This window comes from Papaver somniferum, chromosome 10 (assembly GCF_003573695.1).
Source record: "Papaver somniferum cultivar HN1 chromosome 10, ASM357369v1, whole genome shotgun sequence".
Classification (NCBI taxonomy): Eukaryota; Viridiplantae; Streptophyta; class Magnoliopsida; order Ranunculales; family Papaveraceae; genus Papaver; species Papaver somniferum.
In genome coordinates this window covers 118794641-118815514 of record NC_039367.1, presented here as the reverse complement: position 1 = coordinate 118815514, position 20874 = coordinate 118794641, and the positions used below count along the sequence as shown (strand labels likewise).

General features: G+C 34.8%; 2 protein-coding genes across 3 annotated transcripts; one reads left to right on the top strand and one right to left on the bottom strand.

The window, feature by feature from the left end:
• Positions 1 to 4149: 4149 nt before the first annotated feature.
• Positions 4150 to 7984, bottom strand: LOC113318133. Of its 2 annotated transcripts, XM_026566257.1 has the most exons (6): positions 7853 to 7984; positions 7592 to 7659; positions 6153 to 6498; positions 5888 to 5980; positions 5018 to 5747; positions 4150 to 4821 (listed from the first exon to the last, which is right to left on the bottom strand). In XM_026566257.1, exons 5-6 carry the CDS (start codon positions 5739 to 5741, stop codon positions 4739 to 4741), a joined length of 807 nt encoding a protein of 268 aa, XP_026422042.1. In that variant the 5' UTR covers positions 5742 to 5747; positions 5888 to 5980; positions 6153 to 6498; positions 7592 to 7659; positions 7853 to 7984; the 3' UTR covers positions 4150 to 4738. The 2 variants fall into 2 exon arrangements, with proteins under 2 accessions (XP_026422042.1, XP_026422043.1); XM_026566258.1 differs by lacking the exon at positions 6153 to 6498.
• A 358-nt stretch (positions 7985 to 8342) lies between these two features.
• On the top strand, positions 8343 to 9725 carry LOC113318134 (cinnamoyl-CoA reductase-like SNL6). The gene is made up of 4 exons (XM_026566259.1): positions 8343 to 8542; positions 8812 to 8827; positions 8998 to 9077; positions 9347 to 9725. The coding sequence occupies exons 2-4, from the start codon at positions 8815 to 8817 to the stop codon at positions 9539 to 9541; spliced, it is 288 nt and encodes a 95-aa protein (XP_026422044.1). The 5' UTR covers positions 8343 to 8542; positions 8812 to 8814; the 3' UTR covers positions 9542 to 9725.
• Positions 9726 to 20874: the final 11149 nt, after the last annotated feature.

The following is a 20874-nucleotide window of genomic DNA, read 5'->3' as shown; positions in this document are numbered from 1 at the left end:
GCATATCACCGTAGTATTACTTCGAAGTTGTGATACAATTGAACTTTGGAGAAGATAATAATACTATGTTTCTGTATAACGATGATTGAGAATATCTGTTTTTAAAGTTGTTATCGCTACAGATCTTCGACAACAACGATGCTAAGCTGAACACATTCAGAATCATTGCAACTTGAAGTAACGAAGAATTCAAGGAGTTGAAGAACCAAAGAAATCAAGCATGATGAATTCTGGATTTTTGAAGCTTTATTTTTCATCCATATGTATTAATAGTTTTGTCACTAAAATTGACAAAGGGGAAGATTGTTAGGGCATTGATCGGTCGAACTCATAAGTGTTGCTATCTCAAGCTTGTTGTCAAATTTAATTGTCAAAACTATATATTGATTTCTAATCTACATTTAGTCAGGTCTCGGATTAGGATAAAAGTGTGTAGTTAAGAATCAGATATTACTGCGTTCCACCGTTTGAAGGCGAAGATCAACAGGAGCTTTAGAGAACTTCAACATCAAAAGGTAAATGAAGACCGAACCACTTATTTCTCAAGTTTCCACCTTTCTATCTTTGAGACATGGTCGCATGACTAAATTAGACAGTACACGCATAATAGAAATTTCAAGTCAAGTTTATCTTGAATATAGTTCTCGAAATATGAGTAAGCTTAAGAACATTTGTTCATACTTGATGAATCTGGTTTAGAACAATTTATTGTTTATGACCTAATCATGGTTTAATATTTAATCATTTGAAAATAGCCTAGAACAGTGATATGTGTCATTGATGTTATTCGGGAATGTTTCATATTGATTATTAGAGAGCTATGGAACTACTGTAAATCTGGATACATGACAGTATGCATACCGGTTCACACACTGAGACAACTATTATAAGTCTAGAGCCGCAGTACCTGTACCCAGTACATGTACTGGCGTAGCTATAGTTTGGCAGCGACTTTTTGGTGCGCATATCCGGTATCCATACCATAAAATTTTTGTTGATCGTGAACCAGAAAAGGTACGCATATCTAGTATGCAAACCGGAAAATATTTGTTGGTTTCAAAACCGAATCAGGTGTGTATACCCTGTATGCAAACCATAAAAAATCTGTGAGTTCCTGAACTCTTTTTTGTCTTAAGGGTATCCATACCCAATACACGTACAATAACAAAGATATTCACGAACAGGTACACAGTACACATACCAGGTACACGTACTTACTCTGTCAAATATTTTCAGATGCATCAGAATTATTTCTACGAGATAGTCGGCATTTGGAAAACCCTCTAAAAACACTATCCTAGACATTTTTGATCATATGCGTGACTCAAGAAAAGTCTTAAAGTGTTATATGAAAATGGTTAAGCTTATCGTTCAATTGGCTAGTTTCGGCTAACCTTCATGAACATGTCATTCTACACGGTTCGGTTATGGTTAATCCTAACCAGAGTGTATATTCTACTATGTTAATCTCAAGTCAAGTTTTTCATCTAACGGTGATTATAAATTGCTTGGTTTCGAAGCTATCTTAGCTTGAACCTAAAGCAACCTTTATCTTGAAAGTCTATATAAGGAGAACCTCAAACAACTGGGATCTTTGAATCCCTGACACTATTCTTGTGTCTCCTAGTTGTAAACTAGAGTCATCCTCTCCTTAAAACCCTTCTAGGGTTTAGCGACTAAAAAGATTCCACATAGGGATTCGTGAAGTCGGGTTCAACTATCTTTATCTTGATAATTCGTGTATCCTGATCTTGTTTTGATTGGTGCTTGCTCCAACAAACAAGATAGATAGAAATCACAAAGTCTAGTATCTTCTTCTCAGACTTTGTGATTCCATAAGTTTTGACTTGTAAGGTGAATACTAATCTAGGTTGCTCTTCGGGAGTCATAAGAACAGATTTTGAGGTTTGATAGACTTTGTTTATTGCAATCAATTTCATACCTCACCTTGATATTTGATCAGAACGGAAATCACATATAGGCTTATCCGTGGGAGGAAGATTGATTTAAAGTATTCAATTGAGTTTAAGAAACTCTTAGGTTGTGAAGGACGTCAGCTAAGGGAATCAATTGCGCGGAGTCCTGCTGGGATTCAAGAGGCGTAAGGAGCACGACTGTAAATGAATTGTTGTGACGGTTTAATTCGGTCTCAACTAGATTCCAGTCCGAAGTTCTGATAGTAGGCTAGTGTCTGTAGCGGCTTAATACAGTTCGGTATTCAAGTCTGAACTAGACCCCGTGGTTTTTCTTCATTTGCGGTTTTCTCGTTAACAAAATTTGTGATGTTTGTTTTATTTCTTTTTCCGCATTATATTGTTTATTAGGCCGACGGAGCGAAGCGAGGGAGGACTCGATATATGGTGACTTTCCGTCATTGTGAAGCATGATTTTTTTTTTCAATTTGACACAAAAAGGTTGGGATTTGGTGTCTGTTTATTGATGAAAATCTGAAAATGCTTTTTTCAATTTGACACAAAAAGGTTGGATTTGGTGTCTGTTTATTGATGAAAATCTGAAAATGCCCCTCAAAAAGGACGCAAGCGTAATTTAGTTTTTTTTTCTTTTTAGATAATTTCGTAGATAAGCCAAAAAATGAAGGGTAATCACGTAAATTTAGCGGATAGAAAAAAAGGACACGGAGGTTGGAGGTTGGAAATCTTTTAATTGTTGAGGGTGTTTTAGTAAAACTCGAGGTAGAGGTCACGGGATTCTCGAGGTAGAGGTCACGGGATCGAACCCGACCACCTCCCAAATTTTAGTTTGGCTTTTTTTTTCCTTTCTTCTTCTTCTTCTTCTCCTTCTCCTTCTCCTTCCTCCTCTCAATTTCCTTAGTGATGAAAATAGTGAGTTTGTCCGCAAAAAAACTGAAACTGACTTTCTGGAAATCACAAACTCATGAAATTAAGTTCAAATTTGGGATAATCAATCATATTGATTACAAATTTTTGTCAAACACCATTAAACAAACAGATTCACAGTTCAAATTTCTTTGTAATATCCATCAGATCGATAGAAATCGATCAATTGCAGTATTCTTTTATTCAAAAAAACAAAACAAAAACTCCATTCTATAGCATATCCTTATTAAAGAGTTACTAACAAAAATTTGAGTAACTCACATATATAGTTTATCTATTTGTATCTGATTCAAGAGATTTACACACATAATTTGATCTCTGTACAGAGTTAATCAATCACGAAAAAAGAAACAGAGATCTTTACCATAAGTTTCGGGTTAAGAAGATGAAGTTGTGAGCCGGATGAATCCGAATCTAGCCCATAACCAGAAAACCTAACCGAGTTACTAGTGAACCGACTCAGAACTGCAGGTGAACGGGTCCAATCATCACCTTCCCTGTTCCCCTTTTCTTTTCACTTCGGCTGACGGCTACCCTACCCACTTAGTTTATGCTCACTGATGGATGCTTGCATTTGATTCTCATAGTCACATTTCATTACCGGTATGGAATCCTTATACACAATTGTTTTACTGATTCAAATTGTAAGGATTTTTCTTTGGTGTATGTATCTGCTTGTAGTTGAACATTAGAAAAAGAAGAAAATTAGGTTCTTTACTGAGAAAATAAAGAGGATTCTTGGGTTTAGAGGTTGAGAAAAAAGACAATATTTATGAAGTTCGCATTTAAAGTTTCTATCATTAAACGAATAAAACCCTGGAATTTTCAACCGACGCTGAAATTGCAAATTCAGAAGATTCTAAAATTGAAGGGAGGTGGTATAATATATGTATCATTATTGAGATTTAGGAAGAGGGGACGGTGGTGGTGGTTGTCGAGTGCCAAGCCTTTAGAGAAAGAGAGTGAAACAGAGAAAACATGTCTACTAACCTATACTTGGGAAATGCCAGATGGGAGCCCGGAGGGATTACATCTAGAGACGCGTAGAGATAGTTCAGCAATAGCACACCACGTGTTAGTAAAGGTTTTGGAATTTCTTACATCATGTTTGTTTTCTGTTTTCTCCTCGGTATAGGTATATATATGTAGAGGGTTCTGCATAGAGCCTTCTAAACTACCTAGAGCCTTCTAAATTTATGTTTGTTTAACCACTATCTAAATTTATGTTTGTTTAACCACTATCTAACAACTCTATATTTAAATGTAAATTTGTATATTTCACATTTTACCCTTGTGCAATTCAAAAATTCCAAGATTCATTTTAAATCAACATTTTCAAAAATTCAAAAAAGTCCTCAACAATACAAAATAATAATAGACCAAACCAAACCCCCCACTTCATCCTCACCTGCACTTCCTCTACTCACCAGTACCAGTAAAGGTCTCGTACCACCACTAGTCCATAACTTGAACACAACCACAATAGCATTTTATACCCCAACAAGTAGATCTAATTCATTTGGAACCTGATCACGTAATTGATGCATAAAATTCTGGTCTTGTGGTCTAAATACATGTTGCATAGCTGATGTTGCACTTTCACTATTCATTTCAATGTGGTTGTTCACTTCCAACCCGACATCTTCAAACCGCCGAAATAATTCATCATTTAACCTAATGCGTCTAAGGAAATTATGTATAGCCATGGTTGCAACAACTAAATACTTTTGGGTTATAAAACTGAACCTGCGCATTTTGTCCAAAATGGGAAATCTTGCCTTCAAAACACCGAAAGCTCTTTCAATCACATTCCTAAGTTGAGAGTGTGCCTGATTGAATTTTTCCTTCTTCGTTCGAGGGCGGACACCACGTTGAAAATATCATAACAAGTATCTTGTGTTCCGGTAAGGTGTCATAAAACCCTTCGTATGCGTATATGCTGCATCGCACAAATAATACTTGTCTGCAAAATAACAGCAGATAACAAGACCATATTCAATAAAGTTAACAGAACCTGACCATCCAATCACACAGCCACTACACCCCTGAATTCAAAAAAGTTAACTGATGTAACAACAGTGGTATACACCCCTCTAGCAGGAAAGAGTAAAAAACACAAATACAAAGATAGAAAGATATATAAAGTTCATAGCAATTACCTGGCGGTGGCATTGGAAAATTGAAGGCTGGATTACGGACAGATTCACTCAGTATCCTTGAATCATGTGCAACACCTTCCCATCCGCTAACTACATAGATAAATTTCATGTCGAAATCACATATTGCCAACACATTTTGATAACACTCACCCCCGCCTCTTCCTCGGAAAAGAGTTTGCCTGTCTAGCGGAACAACTGCATGAATTAAAGTATCATCTAATGCGCCAACAACACCTTTAAACGGACCTTTCCTAAGTTTACTGTAGTTTCGAATCTGTTCTACAGGTACAGGTGCTTCCCATGATGGCACCACCAAAATTTCCTTGGAAAATTCAAGAACCGCTAACAATACTTCATGGAAGTACTTACTAATTGTGTCTGCCGAGTGCTGGAATCGATGACGGACAAGTCTGTTTCCCATTGATTGACTTATAATCTGTAAGAAAATCATCATTTTTCCTTCAACATCGAGATGCTTGCTGTCGTAAAGATACCCCATCTCTCGAAAATGGTCACACAAGTGCACAAAGGCATTGGTATCCATTCTTACAAGAGAGTAGACTACTGATGGGGATCCCTCTAATAGTTCTCTCATGTATAATCTTTCTGTAAGAGATGAGGTACATAACATTTGCCGAACTCTTCTCTGTAGTCTTTGTTGCCTGCGCTTTAAGAGTATCACTAGCAACATCATGTTCAATAGCATCAGCTGAAATGCTTTCATTTTTTCCTGTAACATGACAAGGGAAGAGAATTATTGGAGTTACTAAAATATTCAGGTAGCCTGTAAACAACTATGGGAAACAACTCCACATAAGGAAGTGACTGGAAAAGAAACTAATGTGAAAGTCAAGTTAGCAACATACGCACCTTTAACGACGATCTAGTTATTGTACTTTACTAATCACTCTATCTGGGTAACCAAAGACACCAGCAAAATTTTCCGCACCATCACCTATAATGCTGCACACAAATAACATCAAACATTAACACACAGTAAACATAACACAACAATTCATAAATGAAATAACATTTCATAAATGAAATCAGCGATAAACCTTGAATAGAAAAGAAGTTCAGCAAGGACAATATACTACTAAAGCTCAGCTATAAACCTTAATCCAGTAATTTTTACCTTAATTGCTTCTACCCATTTCTATTCAAGCCAGTCTAATCTCCCGGTTGAGTCGTTGTAACCATGACCACTTAATCCAACAATGGTCCTCCAAACTGCATATTTCTTCTTCAGAGAGTCCCAATGGTTTTTTAAAGCTTTCTGATCTAAATCATACGGTAAAGTTCCCTTGAATTCAGTGTTCAAAGCTTCTATAATTCGTTTCCAAGAGACCTGTTTAAGGGACGCTCCAGAATACCCTTCCTTCCCTACCTCTTCGATACTCAAGCCGATAAATCAAGGCCATCAATAGTTGTGAATATATGTGCACCCCCTCTCCTTTTAGAACCCTCAGCTTTATCCATATCTTCATTGTATAGAAACATAGAGGGTCATTCAGGATAATTTGTTTGCAAGGGAACTCATCAAGCAATAAAGTACAGATACAGACCAGATACACTATCACACACACATCAAGCAATCAAGCAATAAGTTCACTAGCTAAACATACAAACGGGGACCAGCTGCGTTAGAACTAAAAATAAGTTCACTAGCTAAACTTTTCTTTCAGATACTTTAAGAACTGCATCATATGCACATGCAAACGGGGTCCCAAGCTAAACATGTTACCAAAGGATTATATGCATCTACTTTCTTATTTATCACTACAGAACAAATCAAATGATGAAGTTTATCTTTGCGATATTTTCTTTTCCCTTGTTCTTAAAGTTAGCAGAAGCTTCACAGCTAATAAATGTATGTACTGAAATACTTAGGTGAATACGGTAGAACTCTATACTCCTGTGAATACAGTAGAGACCTTACTTCTAAGCTCAAGTTTGTTTGATTACAAGGCTTTAAGTCAAGGACAGCCAAACTGAACAAGAGCTAGTGTTAACTCATTGATGGTCCCCTAGGTGCCATCAATGAGTTAGAATATATACCTGAAATGGTTTTAGAAACTGAATATATAATAAGATTCGAAGAAATTAGAATTGGTAACCTACGAAACTTAAAAGTGAGATTGTTAGAGTAGTATACATACAACTTGGGAAAAAAAAATCCATATATTCTAATCAAATTCAACATGTGTAGCGACTGAAAATTTCACAACAATATCCAATTCTAGGTCTCATAAGTTAACATGAACTGATAACATTAGTATGGTGATTCCCCCTGAGTTCATAAATGAGTATTTCATGAATCTCATTAAAAAATAACAAGTTAGGACACTTGTTTTAGCAGTAAGTGAGCTTACTACTTATACTTATTGGCCCCGTTTAAAGACTATGGAAAAGTACATTCAACTCGGAGCTGCAAACTCCGTTTAATCATTCACATAATTTACATATTATATTTCTATGAAACTATTGATTGTGTGAACTTTCATCAAACAACTTATATGCAATACCAAAAGCTTGAATAGAAACCAGCTCTTCAAGAAGAAATTCATTGCATACCTCAATAGAAGTAAGGTTTCAACTCAGCTGCCTCCCCGTCAGTTGAATAGAAACAATTAAATGAATTCCTGCATAAGCACGGTGCAAAATCTCAAGATCTGATTTCTCTCACACAATACCAAACAAAACCTTAACAATATGGTGAATCAAAATTTGACACACACAATAAGAACACCAGATCTGATTTCTCCCAAGTTTAAATTACAGATATAAAAAAAAATTAACAACATGCAAGATCAAGAAATCTAAAAACAGCCTTACCAAGATTAACTAAAGTATAGATCTTCACAAATTTGATGATATTTAACAGATCCGGAGACGAAATCATCAAACATAATCAATATTCTTCATGAATCGAAGTTCTCTAGAGAAAAAATCTCTCCATGGCTTCAGAGTAGAGCTGGCAAACAAGCCAAAACCCGCGGGTTTGCCCGGCCCGACCCGTGAAAAACCCGCACCCGGCTCGGCTGGTGTCTAAACAAGCCGGGTTAGGGTTGGAGAAATGCCGGCTTGTGAGTAAACGGGTTAACCCGTCCCGGCCCGTAAATCCGCGGGTTCAGCCCGTTAACCCGTCTACAATACCTAATTACTAATTTTTATTTAATCCTGACCGTCAGATTATCTAGGGTTAATCCTATCCCTAGGTTTAAGGTATAAAAAGTTAAACCTAAAACTAACTAAAGAGATATCGTTCTCTTTCCTTCTCTTTTTTTTCTTCTGCTCCTTCTCTTATTCTCTGCGTTCTTCGGCTGGTAATTTTTGATGTTTCTTTTTTTTTTTGTGCACAGGTAATTTGCAGCCATTAAAAGACTAGCTAGTTGTCTAAACAATAAGAAATTGAAGATATTTGAAACGGATCCTTTTGATTATGAAAGTATTATCAACACTTTGAAAGATTGTTCTGCTTTGTTCTACACTTTCGAAACTCCTCAAGAACAACCCATCTTTGATGTATGTACTACTTAATTTTCTGTCTACTTAATTTTTATTTTTGATTTACTTTTTTTTTTCTCCTCCTTATTGTAGCTGGCAATAGGTTTGGGTAAGAACTTTAGCTAACCCTATGCTTTTTTGTTTTTATTTTGTTGTTGTTCGGTTTCTCCTTGACCCTCTTCTCTAAAAGCATCATCCTAGATTTGATTTATTTTTTATCCCTAATCTGAGTTTTCTATCGATTCAATTTTCCGTTGATTTCTCTTTGGTTTTTCTTTATACTCCAGGACATGGATTTGCTAGGTATTGCTTGCTGCAAAGAATGTGATTTTATCTATCTAAATCAAGTACTGGATTTTTGTTTTAGTGAAGATGTTTTTCTAATCATGTTTTTTATTTGAGATGCTATGCATGTATTGTGGTATCTATAAATTTTTGAGATTGGGCTTAATGGTGATAAGACTTGATGTCAGAATCATGGGATGTTATTGACGGGAGATCACAGATTGAACAAAAGAGGATGTCTGTGATACGCGATGGTGAATTGGTACAGGTAAATTATAATTTTGGTGAATCAGTTTGATAACTTTCAACAATTGCGTTTTGAGAGGTTAGAGAAATATATAAATGAAAGTAAACATATTTAGTTTCATGGAATCAATACTGTTTCAGTACCAGAGCAGTAACAAGTCCATTGCTGTATGATTATTGTAATGGGATTTACGCTATTTTTACATTTTCTAATGAACTTCCTTATTTCAATTGCTTAATTAATTAGATGTCTGATGATCTTCATTTTGATTTCTTGCTTTTTTTTTTCAGGAGTTTATGGATGAAATTGAGGTTAGAGCTGCTCATAACGTATTAGAAGCTTGTGCCCAGACAGATACGATGGAGAAGGTTATATTCACATCATCTGTAACAGCAGTTATTTGGGGAGAAGACCATAAATCCACCACCGCCGACAAAGAACTCTCTGAAAGGAATTGGAGTGATGTCAAGCCGGGTAACCCGTGAACCCGCAAGCTTTACCCGTTACGGGCGCGGGTTGAAGAAATGACCACCCGTGAAGAATATCGACCCGCAGGTTTTGACCCGTGTTAACCCGAACCCGTGTAACCCGTAACAAGCCAGCCCCGACCCGCCCGTTTGCCAGCTCTACTTCAGAGAGAAATGAAAGCCAGCGGAGGAAGAAAAAAATGAAAATCTGAGAACGATTTTAGATTTTGTTTTGGTGGTGGACAAAAACTGTCAAAAGAAGATTTGTTGGAGGGTCATATGGACATTTCATAGGAAAATAGAGGTTTAGTTGAAAGATGGCATCCGAGAGGTGCTATCTGATTTCCTCTGTCTAGAGGTTTAGCCTCTAGATTGGTAGAGGTAGTGGAAAAAACAAACATCTAAAAAAATGGGGTCCACCTCTATATAGAGGTAGATAGTGCTTTGCCTCTACGTAGAAGAGAAAACAAACATGTTGCTAGACTAAATGCTAAATGGTGAATACACGACAAGCTCCCTTTCCATATGCTATTACTGGACCATTACTGAACCGTTTATCCGTTTATGCGCGTACATTTTAGTCATTCTTCTAGGAATGGAAATTCACTCTGGGCATGGATTTTCATACTGTTCTGCAAATTAAAATACGAATCATCAAGAGTGTCACAAAAGCTATCTTAGTCCATGTTAACTTAATCAAGAGTGTAGTCAAGTTCTTTATACTGTCTGTGTAAACTTAGTCATTTGTTATCTTTTTTAATAGGTTGATTTCAGTGATACAAAGATAATTATAGACTAATATAGTATGATTGGCAAAATAATGCTCAGAAATATTGATCTTCGATGTAGAGATATTTTACGAGTCTGACTCTGTGCCATTATGGCGGAACTAAATTGTGAGTTCAAAATTTAGTTTTGCGTCAATTTTTTCGGTCGGCCATCCCACCGTGGCAGCGGTAATCTAGTCTTTATAATTGAAATATCACAAGTTGTACGTAAATCAATCAAACTAGATATATCCATCCTTGTTTGTTGGATACGACTTGATTGATCTTGGATATTGATTTTTGGAATCGTCCAAGTACTCTCACACATAATCAGGTTCATGGACTTGCTTCTGTTAACATTCTGATTGTGAGAGAAAGAGATATAAGCTCTTCATATAATTCCTGATTGAGATTCATTAAGTTGAACTCTCGGAATTGTATTCGAGTTTAGTCCATACAGGTAGCCTAAGAAAAAGTTGGTGGTGTATTTTGGTACCCCCACATTTTCAATTTTCACTCAATATTAGCTAGGATACAATATACTTAACTAACACACATTCCAGAGATATGTTTTGCTTGCTGGAAAAACAAAACATATATATTCGAAAATCTTAACAAAAAGATTCTCAAATATTTCAGTTTGGGATTTCACCTGAACAATAATATATTAGATTTGTGCACATGTTCAAATTACTTACTATGTCGACATCTTGAACTTTCCTATTTCGCAAACCCAATTTCCAAAATTACACAAACCCTAAAGTGTACGTGATAAGAGAAATCGGTTTTGCATATGGGGGTCGGTTCTACCTTAGTTCCCAATGTAGGTAGGGATCCATTGTACCTTAGTTACCCATATCGGTAAGGATCAGTTCTACCATGATTCCCAACATAAGTAGGGATCGGTACTACCATGATTCCCAACACAAGTAGGAATCAGTCCTTCCTTAGATATTCTATGAAAACCAGGCAACCAATCCATTTGATTTATTTCAACTGCAAAACAAGTTCATAAGTCTACTTCCTTAAACTCATGTAATCAAACATAGTTTTCTAGGCATGAAATCAATCCTAAGTTCATTACACAATCTAGTAACAAGTTACAAAGATTATGTCTATGTCGCAATTAACTTCGTAATTCAATATACCAAAGTTGTAAAACAACTTGTATATTCTTCCTTGACACTTTGATCATAATACAATGATCGGGTCTTTAATATACTAGAGTTTCACGTATATAACTCTGCATGTTATGTTTTCAGTCTAAACGACTTGAAAGTAACGATATAGAAATAGAAACAAGTCAAGTGTTATATTATTAATTAACCTCAAGTAGAAGGATGATGTCTTCGCTGATGTCGATACGTCTTCAAAATCTTCAGGTCTTCAGAGTAATACTTGTATGTCTCAACATTTTTATACTTCCTAGACTAACCTAACGAAGTTGACTCTAGTAATCTAATCAAACGACTTTTGAGTTTTTATACTAAATATGACAACCAACCTTGACATACCAACACTAGTCGGGTTCAACCGAGCAATGCTCTAAAAATCTTCTTCTTTGCCAATTTTGAGACAAAACTCTAATACATATGGAGAATACACAAATTAAAAGATAAAGATATTAACATTACACAACAATCCCTTAACTCATTCTTCATACGCTTGATTTCAAGTTTCAACAACACAATAAATTGCACATATTCAAAAAATAAATGTTTTTGTTGACACATTTGAATAACAAAAGACTTACTCCCCCTAAAGGAAAGCTAGGTAGATGCTCAATCTGAACATAATTGTTTTTCCCTTTTGTAGTATGTAATACTACACAACATGATGATATGTTTCTCCCCGTTAGTCAATGTTTTACTATTTTTTTTAGATATATATTTTTCAGCACATATATCCTTTCTCAGTGATTGTAAATTACCTATATACTCCATATATTTCTCCCCTTTTTTGTCTCAAAATGACAAAAAAAAAGAAAAAACACATAAGTGAATCGAAAGGATCTTACAAGTTCATAAGAACTCATACAACCTATAAGAGTTAAGCACGAAGGTTTAACATACCATTTTAGATAAGCAACACTAAAACTGAAACTACCTAAGTAATTTGTTGTAGCCTTTTATCAAGGAAATATTTGCCCGAAGAAATTTTCCCTTTGATTTGATAAGTCAGACTAAGGTCAGCATTAACTTAGTTACTTATCAGGATCCAATTATTCATAAATTATTGTACCTCATTTAGACAAGACAAAACTAGGTTAGCTTGAATAATTGTACCTCGTTTTGATAAGCCGAAACTAAGATCAGAATTAACTTAGTTTCTCTTATCAGGAATCAATTGGACTAAAGAAATTAAACCTCATTTTGTTAAGAAAAAACAAAAATCAAAATTGACTTAGTTTTTCTTAACATGAACCAGTTGTAACAACAATATTTCGTTAAGAAAAAGCAAGAATAGGCATTTTAAATCAGCTTTTCTTAACAGGAAAATGATTAACAAATCATAAATAAATCGTTACCTCGTTGTTCGATATGACAAACTAAGATCCCAACCGATCAAGTTTTCATATAAGGAAAGAGATTATCAAAGTGCTTCCCTCGTTTTCCATAACCACTCACCCTACAAAGATATAATGTTTAAGCACTTGTTTAATATAGAACTCGCCCCCTATGTGTTGCGGTTCCCTGCAAGAGAAAAGAATAACAAACGAGACAACCTTTACCAGAGAAAGGTTGACAAGGTCTTATCTATAACGTGCCAATATAAAGCTAAAAACAAAATTCATGTGAATACTAAATATACAACTTATGAAACATAAATTTACAATAGTATAATTGTGACTTCAACACATGAGTTTAATCAATATCTACTTATGATTATTTGATAAAGCAACCGAATAGGTGAGATCCAAAACCTGATATATCCAAAAGTCACAAAATTATAAGAGATAACCATATTATGAGATCGGAACATTAGGCTTTGTGAAAACCGAAACTAAATCTCATAAACCGAAAGCAAAGCAACAAAAGAATCACAAGATGCACCAACTATCAAAATAACACAAGATTTATAAAAATAATTTTTTTTTATTATTGATAGTTGTAAATAGACCTTATACAAATATTGAAATAGATCAACAATTGATAGTCTACTATAGAATTAAGCATAAAGGCATCTTACTTAATCTTTAGAGGTGCTCTGGTTGTTCACGGAAGTTTCTCCAGTGTTCAAGATCTTGAGATTCTTTCTTTCTTTCAATTGATTGAATCATCATTTTAAAGATTAATATCCATAATCATCTTCATAAGTTTTGATTCAAGCCAAACTTACTTATTGACTTTTCAACTTATAAGCTATATAGTTACCAAATTAATTTTTTTACTTTTCTACTTCTTAGAAGTAACTTCTGGAAATTCAGAATTGCCTATGATATCCGACCAACCTATTAGGTACAACAATTAAAATCAGAGTATGCAAAAATGATCAGAATTTTATTCTCTCCTACAGAACTACCTCTTCCAAAGACTATCAAGAATCAAATACCTACAGAACTTAAGACTGTATATGCCAAAATACACTTTGTTCGGTTTGTATCTTGTACATTAGAGATAGACTAGTAAAGAAACAAGCTAAGTTTGAGCTTGTACACTCTATGAGATAGTTCCGGTTAGGTTTGAGTTCGACTCATATGTTACTTTCAGTACTGAAGTTTGGCACAAGGCTTCTTTTTCCAAGCTTTGAGCTGAAAACTATTATGCTCCGTAAAGGCCAAGTTAGGATGAGTACCCTGGTAGCTAGCTAGAATTCAATACTAAACATTTGGCTAAGCTTTGTAACACCCCTTAGTAATCGTGGTTGGAAAATAAGATAGTAACATACAAACCCAGTACACCTTACCAGATTGAGTTTAACAAGGAGAAATATAATAAGAGAAAAGATAAGTTGCATTTCTTTCGTCTTTATCTAAATTGAACTGATCATATATTACATGTCCCATACCATCTGATGATGACGAAGTGAAATATGCTTTTGGACATATTTTTAATGTTATACTTGTTCCAAAAAGGAACCCATGACTTTGCAAAAATAACATTTTTTTAGATGCTGAAAAGTGTTGGACAAGAACCAGAATCATCTTGTTTTAATAATGCCATACTTGTCCTAAAGAGATCGTTGATAACACAGTGTTCGTAACTTGAATAGCAGGCTCTTTGGTTGGATCCTCATTGATGAAGAAAATATTCTGTCATGGTAAGTAGTTCTAAATATGGGTCTGAATCTAAGAACCACTAAAAAGACAAAATGAATTAAGAAATGGTGAGGATGTTTGGCGTGGAAGACTTTGTGAAGTTTGTTCAGGTTTGCTCTAAGTGTTTGAACTTGAATTTCATGTAAAGGAAGGGAATCAGCAGTAGAAGAAATTTACGTATCCATTTTGATCTCCTCTTCTATTATTAATAGATCCGTAGATGCACCAGGGCTTATCACTAATTTAGTATCGTGGTATATAAGTTAACATGACCCTTTAGTTTAACAACGAATTGACAATACTCATGAATTTCCATGAAACTTCAATTTACTGCTCCAACTTGCATAAGCAAAATTTCAGTGTCTGAACTTTTATGTTTGGGAGATGAATGCATTACATTTTTACCAAGTTTGGTTAGTCATTAGTGTAGCCATCTAGCTCATAAGAACTTCATAATGTTAGTGTGTCATAATCTGTCAATATGTGATGCCGCTAATTTTGGAAGTATATTTACTGTGAATTATCCCTGTAATTCTACTTTAAATAACAACTGATGAACAAAATTGACATCTTTTCATTAGACTAGTTTCTCACCCGTGCGATCCACAGATCTGTTTCTTGCTAATGGAATATTGAACGCTTGTTATAAAGAAAAATTATAAAAAGGGGTAACAAATATTAGGATCAAGATCCTGTAACAAAAGGATTTGACAAAGCTTTTTGACAAATCCTGGTAACCACTGGATTTTATATATCTAACCGTTCAAATTATGGATGACGTGGAAGTGGAAATAATTCTATAGCTTGTTTGGCTTAGGCCAATTAACTTGTTTTATTTTATTTTCTAATCAATAAACTTGAGATAAGCTATGGTTAATCGTTTATCAGTTACGGTACATGACTATATATCAGCATAGCCCTTCCTTCAAAAGTGGAAAAAAGAACATCATAGCCTTCCATATTTATTTATTTTAATTCGATCCCAGAAAAAACAAACCAGGAAAAAAAATAGATTCAAAAATAATCAACAGATTTGATTTTGATCCAACGAACATTGTGATAAGCACCTAATATTGTATACATTCTTATCATTTTGTAGGTTATTTATGGCAAACTACTTATTTTGGATCTATTGTTCGCTGCGAGTAAATTTTGTGGTATGTGTTCCTGATTTTTGGTTTTATAACGCTAGGGCCTAAGGGAATAAAACAGTGGAGTAGACATGTGCTATCAACAAATTGGAGTTGAGCTAGATAACAAGTCGGCGTTAAGCATACGCATGTAGTGGAGAAGGCAGACAAGGTGCTAGCAGACTTGTGAAGTTAATAGAACTATTGGTGGTTAAGAAGTTCAAGAAGAAGAAATCTCTGATCATGAAATGGGTTAATGTGTCGAAATTCAAGTGATACCCACATTTGGGAAATAAAGACATACACCAAGTCCAAGTTTCACTCTCATATCCCAAAAACAGGGTATTCATGCTTCACACCTGAATATCCATTATATTACCTTTCCCAAATCCCATCTCATACACAAGAAATAAAATGTCTCTCTGTGACTGTCCTTCTCCCCCAAATTCCACTACCCTGTCTTTTATTTGTCCCCAAATTTCCTTAGCAACATGTCAAATATCTATTATGAAGCACTCTTTTTATCACCGTCCATCGCCCGTTTCAGTCATAGCTCTATACTACGTATTGTACAAGATTATATAGGTCTGCTAATTGGTTTTCAAGAGCGACAAAATTGACAAGATAGAGGTCTGAATTTGTTACTCTCTGCAAACATCAACAACGACACCAAGAAGTCGACGACAATAGGATGATGTGGTGAACACGAGCAGCAGGCATTGTCAATTTAGGTTTGAAACTGATTTCCTTGCAACACTGACAACATCAACCAATTAGTGAAGATAATGTAATGGTTGTGCATGATGAAGAGTACTACATCAGTGGTGAGTTTCGAGAACATGAAACCCCTAAATTTTATATTGTATTTGTTGACAATTGGGATTGAAAATTGAGGGGGGAAATTGTATAAAAAGGGGTGATTGCTGTGTAATCAGGTCATGCATTGAGTGGGAGGATTAGAAATTAGTTTCTATCTCTTGATTTTGTTTGTGAGTGACTTAGTAGAAATCAGTTAAATAAATAAGTGATTGGGTCAATGAGTTTATCAGTTTCACAACTTCATACGCTCTCCGGTTTCACAATAATTATGTTCTAACTTTCTTAGCTAGGGTATAGATGAAGCCCTTAATTTAATGCTAGATTATTCATGTTTTAAATATTGTTGTGTTTCATTGAGTAAGGATGGTTTTAACCTATAGGTGTCATTTATAACTTTCACTTGGTATGTCAGGCATTCTAAGTTGTTAGAGTAATTATACATTGTAGCTTCAACCTATGTTTAAATCATCTATTCTAATATATGATTAGTCGTGTCGTAGAAAGACGACTAATGCTATAGAATGATACTTCTAGTTGATGTTAAACCATTTGTGTTGTGATCGTTTCCTTATTGAATAAGCGAGAGACTTGAATCTTTATCGATGTTCTCCATCAAGGAAAAATGAACTTTGTCGATTTCCTAGTAGAGGTTAAGTGGTGAATTCAATTGTCCTAGTGCATTTTACTTTTGTGTTTAAATCCTTTATTTCATTTGTATTCTTCATTCTAGTTTGTATTTCATATCAACTGTTTCGTCGTATCGACAACCCCTTAATCTGAATTAGTATTAGTCAGGCTTAAGAATTCAACTTCACACCAACCTAGTATCTGTGGGTTCGACCTGTACTTTCCTTGTTTACATAGTAGACACTATACACTTGCAGTTTAGTACAATTGTATGTATCTTTCTTAGCCTACCACATTAAACCCTAACTGGTTAGGGTAAAAGATGAATAAAGAGAAAACGTGAAGAAGCACTATCGATGATACTCGCTGACCATTAATCTGAGATTGGTTAATTACGTAGTATTGGATCTCATTAGTTTATATCCCTACAGTTGCAAAAGAAGCGGTGGAGTTGCTAGATGGACTTGTTTCTTGATCACTAATGGCGAAAAAAATTAAATAATTGCTTTTGTTGTTTTAGGTTCTGAGCCATTTTGTATCAATTGCTGATTTCTATTGTCTCTTACGAAAATATCGCACATAGTAGGTTTATAGTAGAAATATTTCATATGCACTTATAAATTATATTTCTCAAACATCTTTGGACGTGCCACCCACCCCAATAAAGGTACTAAGAATTCCACTTCCATTACATTACATTACATTACATTACACATTCACAATTATGTATCAAGGTACACCAAGGAACCAAGGTACACTTTTACGATTATGTACCACGAATTCCACTTCCACTTCCATTACAAATACAAATAAATTATATGTTATAGATCGATAAGTGATGAGCATCAAGATGCACTCATATCATTATTATATTGTGTACAAATTTTGTTTCCGAAAGACTATTAATCCCTCTTCACATGCAAGCAAATGTGAAGAACTACATGCATCAACTTTCTAATGTTCCATCGAAAGTTGAATTAACATAACAAAAACTGTACATACAAAAAGAGTAGAAAAATTACCAATATATAGATTCTCCACCTCACAACTACCAATATGAAGCCAGTTAAAGAAGCACTAACTTAAAATATAATATAACTATATAAGTGGCGCATTCTAAATCTGACTACACCGCCTCAGGTTGACATAAGTTAAAGAAACTCGGTGAGTACTCCCTATTCATGTCTAAGTCACTCTTGAATTACTGGTCTCACAGTAAGCTGAACCAGAGAGACTATTATAGTTGGCTCAATATAGACATGTTGAAGCACTCACCTAGGCATACAAAATTGAAAAAGACCTACGTACTTTGGATCCACCCAGAATGAATTTTTATCTAGCTAATCAAGACTACTCATCCATGGTGCGTAGTTTTAGGTCATATATAGTTCACTTGTTGGTAAACAGAAGGTGGTGCTCATTCTTTAACAACAAAAAAAAATAAAAAAAAATAAAGTAAGTGTGTTAGTATAATTTGAGAGAAAGACGACATACATTATATAATAATAGAGCCTGATATATAGAGTTAAGATTCTAAAGGATGATTGAACAAGCCAAATAGCAGCATGTAAGGTATGGAACTACGATGTTTTCCAGAAGATGTGAAAATTGGTATGGAACTAAGAATGCTTCTTCCGGTAGAAGAGAATAAAATATTTCTTCTTCCCACCCACTAATAATTTCAGTTTGTAGAATGTGTGTTATCGATTTTGATATTAGTGGTGTTTTTGACTGCTTTTTAGGTTTAGGCATCTAACTTTGGAAACATGAAAAAAAATAGACTCTTAACCTTGGACTGCTTTTTTCATATATATGATTAAGCTTATTCGACGTTAAAATTTTAAGACCAAATTCAGGGAAAATAAAAGAGAGAATGGTGGTAAGACTGAAAAACATAAGTTCATCTTAATGAGCAAGGGTAACCTATATCTACGCATCACGGCGGTAAACCAAAAATAAAATAACTATTTGTCAGTAAAGAAGGAAGATTAGGATTTTTTTTTTTTTGGTAAAAAGAAGATTAGGATCGCATCACAGTGAAACTAAACCCACATCCATGTATACAACAAATGATAACTAAACTAAGAAAAACCAGAGAGTTGTTCTATTTTGTTTCTGTAAGCATATTTACATAATGTTATACAACAGTCTGCATTTTGAGCCCACAATACCACACAACTGATGATAAGCAACTGCAATATGAAGTAATCAGTTCATAACTTTTGCCTTCTCTAATTCAATAAATGAAAGAATCTCTCGTAGATTTCGTAAATACTATGGAGAATGGCCAAGGATCTGATTTGAAAACACCCGCCTAAAGAAAATCAAAGAACAGTGAAATAAAAATTTGAAATGTAAGAAATTCCATATTATTTCCATATTTGAGGACCATGTTAGGTTACATATAAAACAACATTTAGAAGCCATAGATTATTTCCGTGTCTCCAACTTATGGCTTATACGTGTAAATTTTTTTTAAAGTTATGTCACCTTATCGTTTCTTGTTTCTTGCTCATGCATCTGATAATCTAAGCAGGTTATCAAATTTAATTCCAATGGAAGATATTGCAAGAATATATACCAAAAAGATACAACTGCAAATCGTTTTGGTATTATTGAATATAAATGGTTGCTAGAGTGGTACATCGTGTTGTGCCCTGATTCAATGCATTTCCTAAAGTGACAAATTTTTTGCAGTATCTTTCGCACTTTACTGAGTCTTTTACATGCAAATAAGAATTTGGTATGAGTCTGTTTTTTCTTAACTAGATCATAACTTCGAAGGATACGTCATTTGGTAAACTGTTAACTGTATTCAATTTTGTTCTCAAATCCTTCACATGTTCATCACGAACTAAGCATTATAAATATCCACTAAAATCATAAAAAACGAAAATAAACGAATCAAACTTGTACCTCACATATTCTAAATTACGGTGGAATGGCTAAATAATTAATATGATCCAATCTTGCACCCGTTTACTCACTACCGATAACCCTAAAGTTTTACTTTTTAAGAAATTTAGTCAGTAAATCTATCCTAAATAAATAGACAACTGTTAATCAAAATGAAGAATAATGTTAGGGTTTACCTAAAGAAAATAGGATGATGTTGTTTATCATTTTCTGTAAAAATCTAACAATGGAGAATAGGGTTTACCGAAAGAAAACAAGATGTTGTTTATCATTTTTAGTAAAATCTTACCTTCAATATAAACAAAACAAACAACAGTTAGAACGAAATAACCACTCAAAACAAAATAAACGGCCAATGAAGAAAAAGTTGTATGAAACAAACAATGATATGAAAAATAGGGATCTGAAAAATGTGTAAGGGTTTCATGTGCAGGGAGAATATGCTTTTTCTATCGAAACCCACCTGTTAATCTCATTTTTTTCAATTGAGAAACGGTCCGCGAGTTATAACCCCAAAGGTGTCACTATCCATACACAAAAATTCCAACAAAACAAATTATTCACAAAAACCCCATTTAACATAAACTGTCTATATTACCCTTCTAATAGTTTAAATCATCCCTACAAAAACAAAAATCAACCCCACCTTTCAATGTTATTATATTCTCATCACCACCAACAACCCACCACCAACAACACCACCACCGTTCAACCACCACTGACCGCCACCGCGCAACCACCGCCGCCACCACCGACCACCAACGCCGCCGCCACCGACCGCCGCCGCCGACAACAACTACCATCGTCATCCGACCACCACCACCGCCTCCCATC

What these genes read in the sequence shown, in the direction of transcription:
- LOC113318133 (XM_026566257.1), bottom strand. Translation starts at nt 5,741, where the DNA reads ATGAAAGCATTTCAGCTGATGCTATTGAACATGATGTTGCTAGTGATA. An exon ending in TTTTCCAATGCCACCGCCAG is followed by an intron (nt 4,822 to 5,017) that starts GTAATTGCTATG and finishes GTTATTTTGCAG; the next exon opens with ACAAGTATTATTTGTGCGAT.
- LOC113318134 (XM_026566259.1), top strand. An exon ending in GCGATGGTGAATTGGTACAG is followed by an intron (nt 9,078 to 9,346) that starts GTAAATTATAAT and finishes TTTTTTTTTCAG; the next exon opens with GAGTTTATGGATGAAATTGA.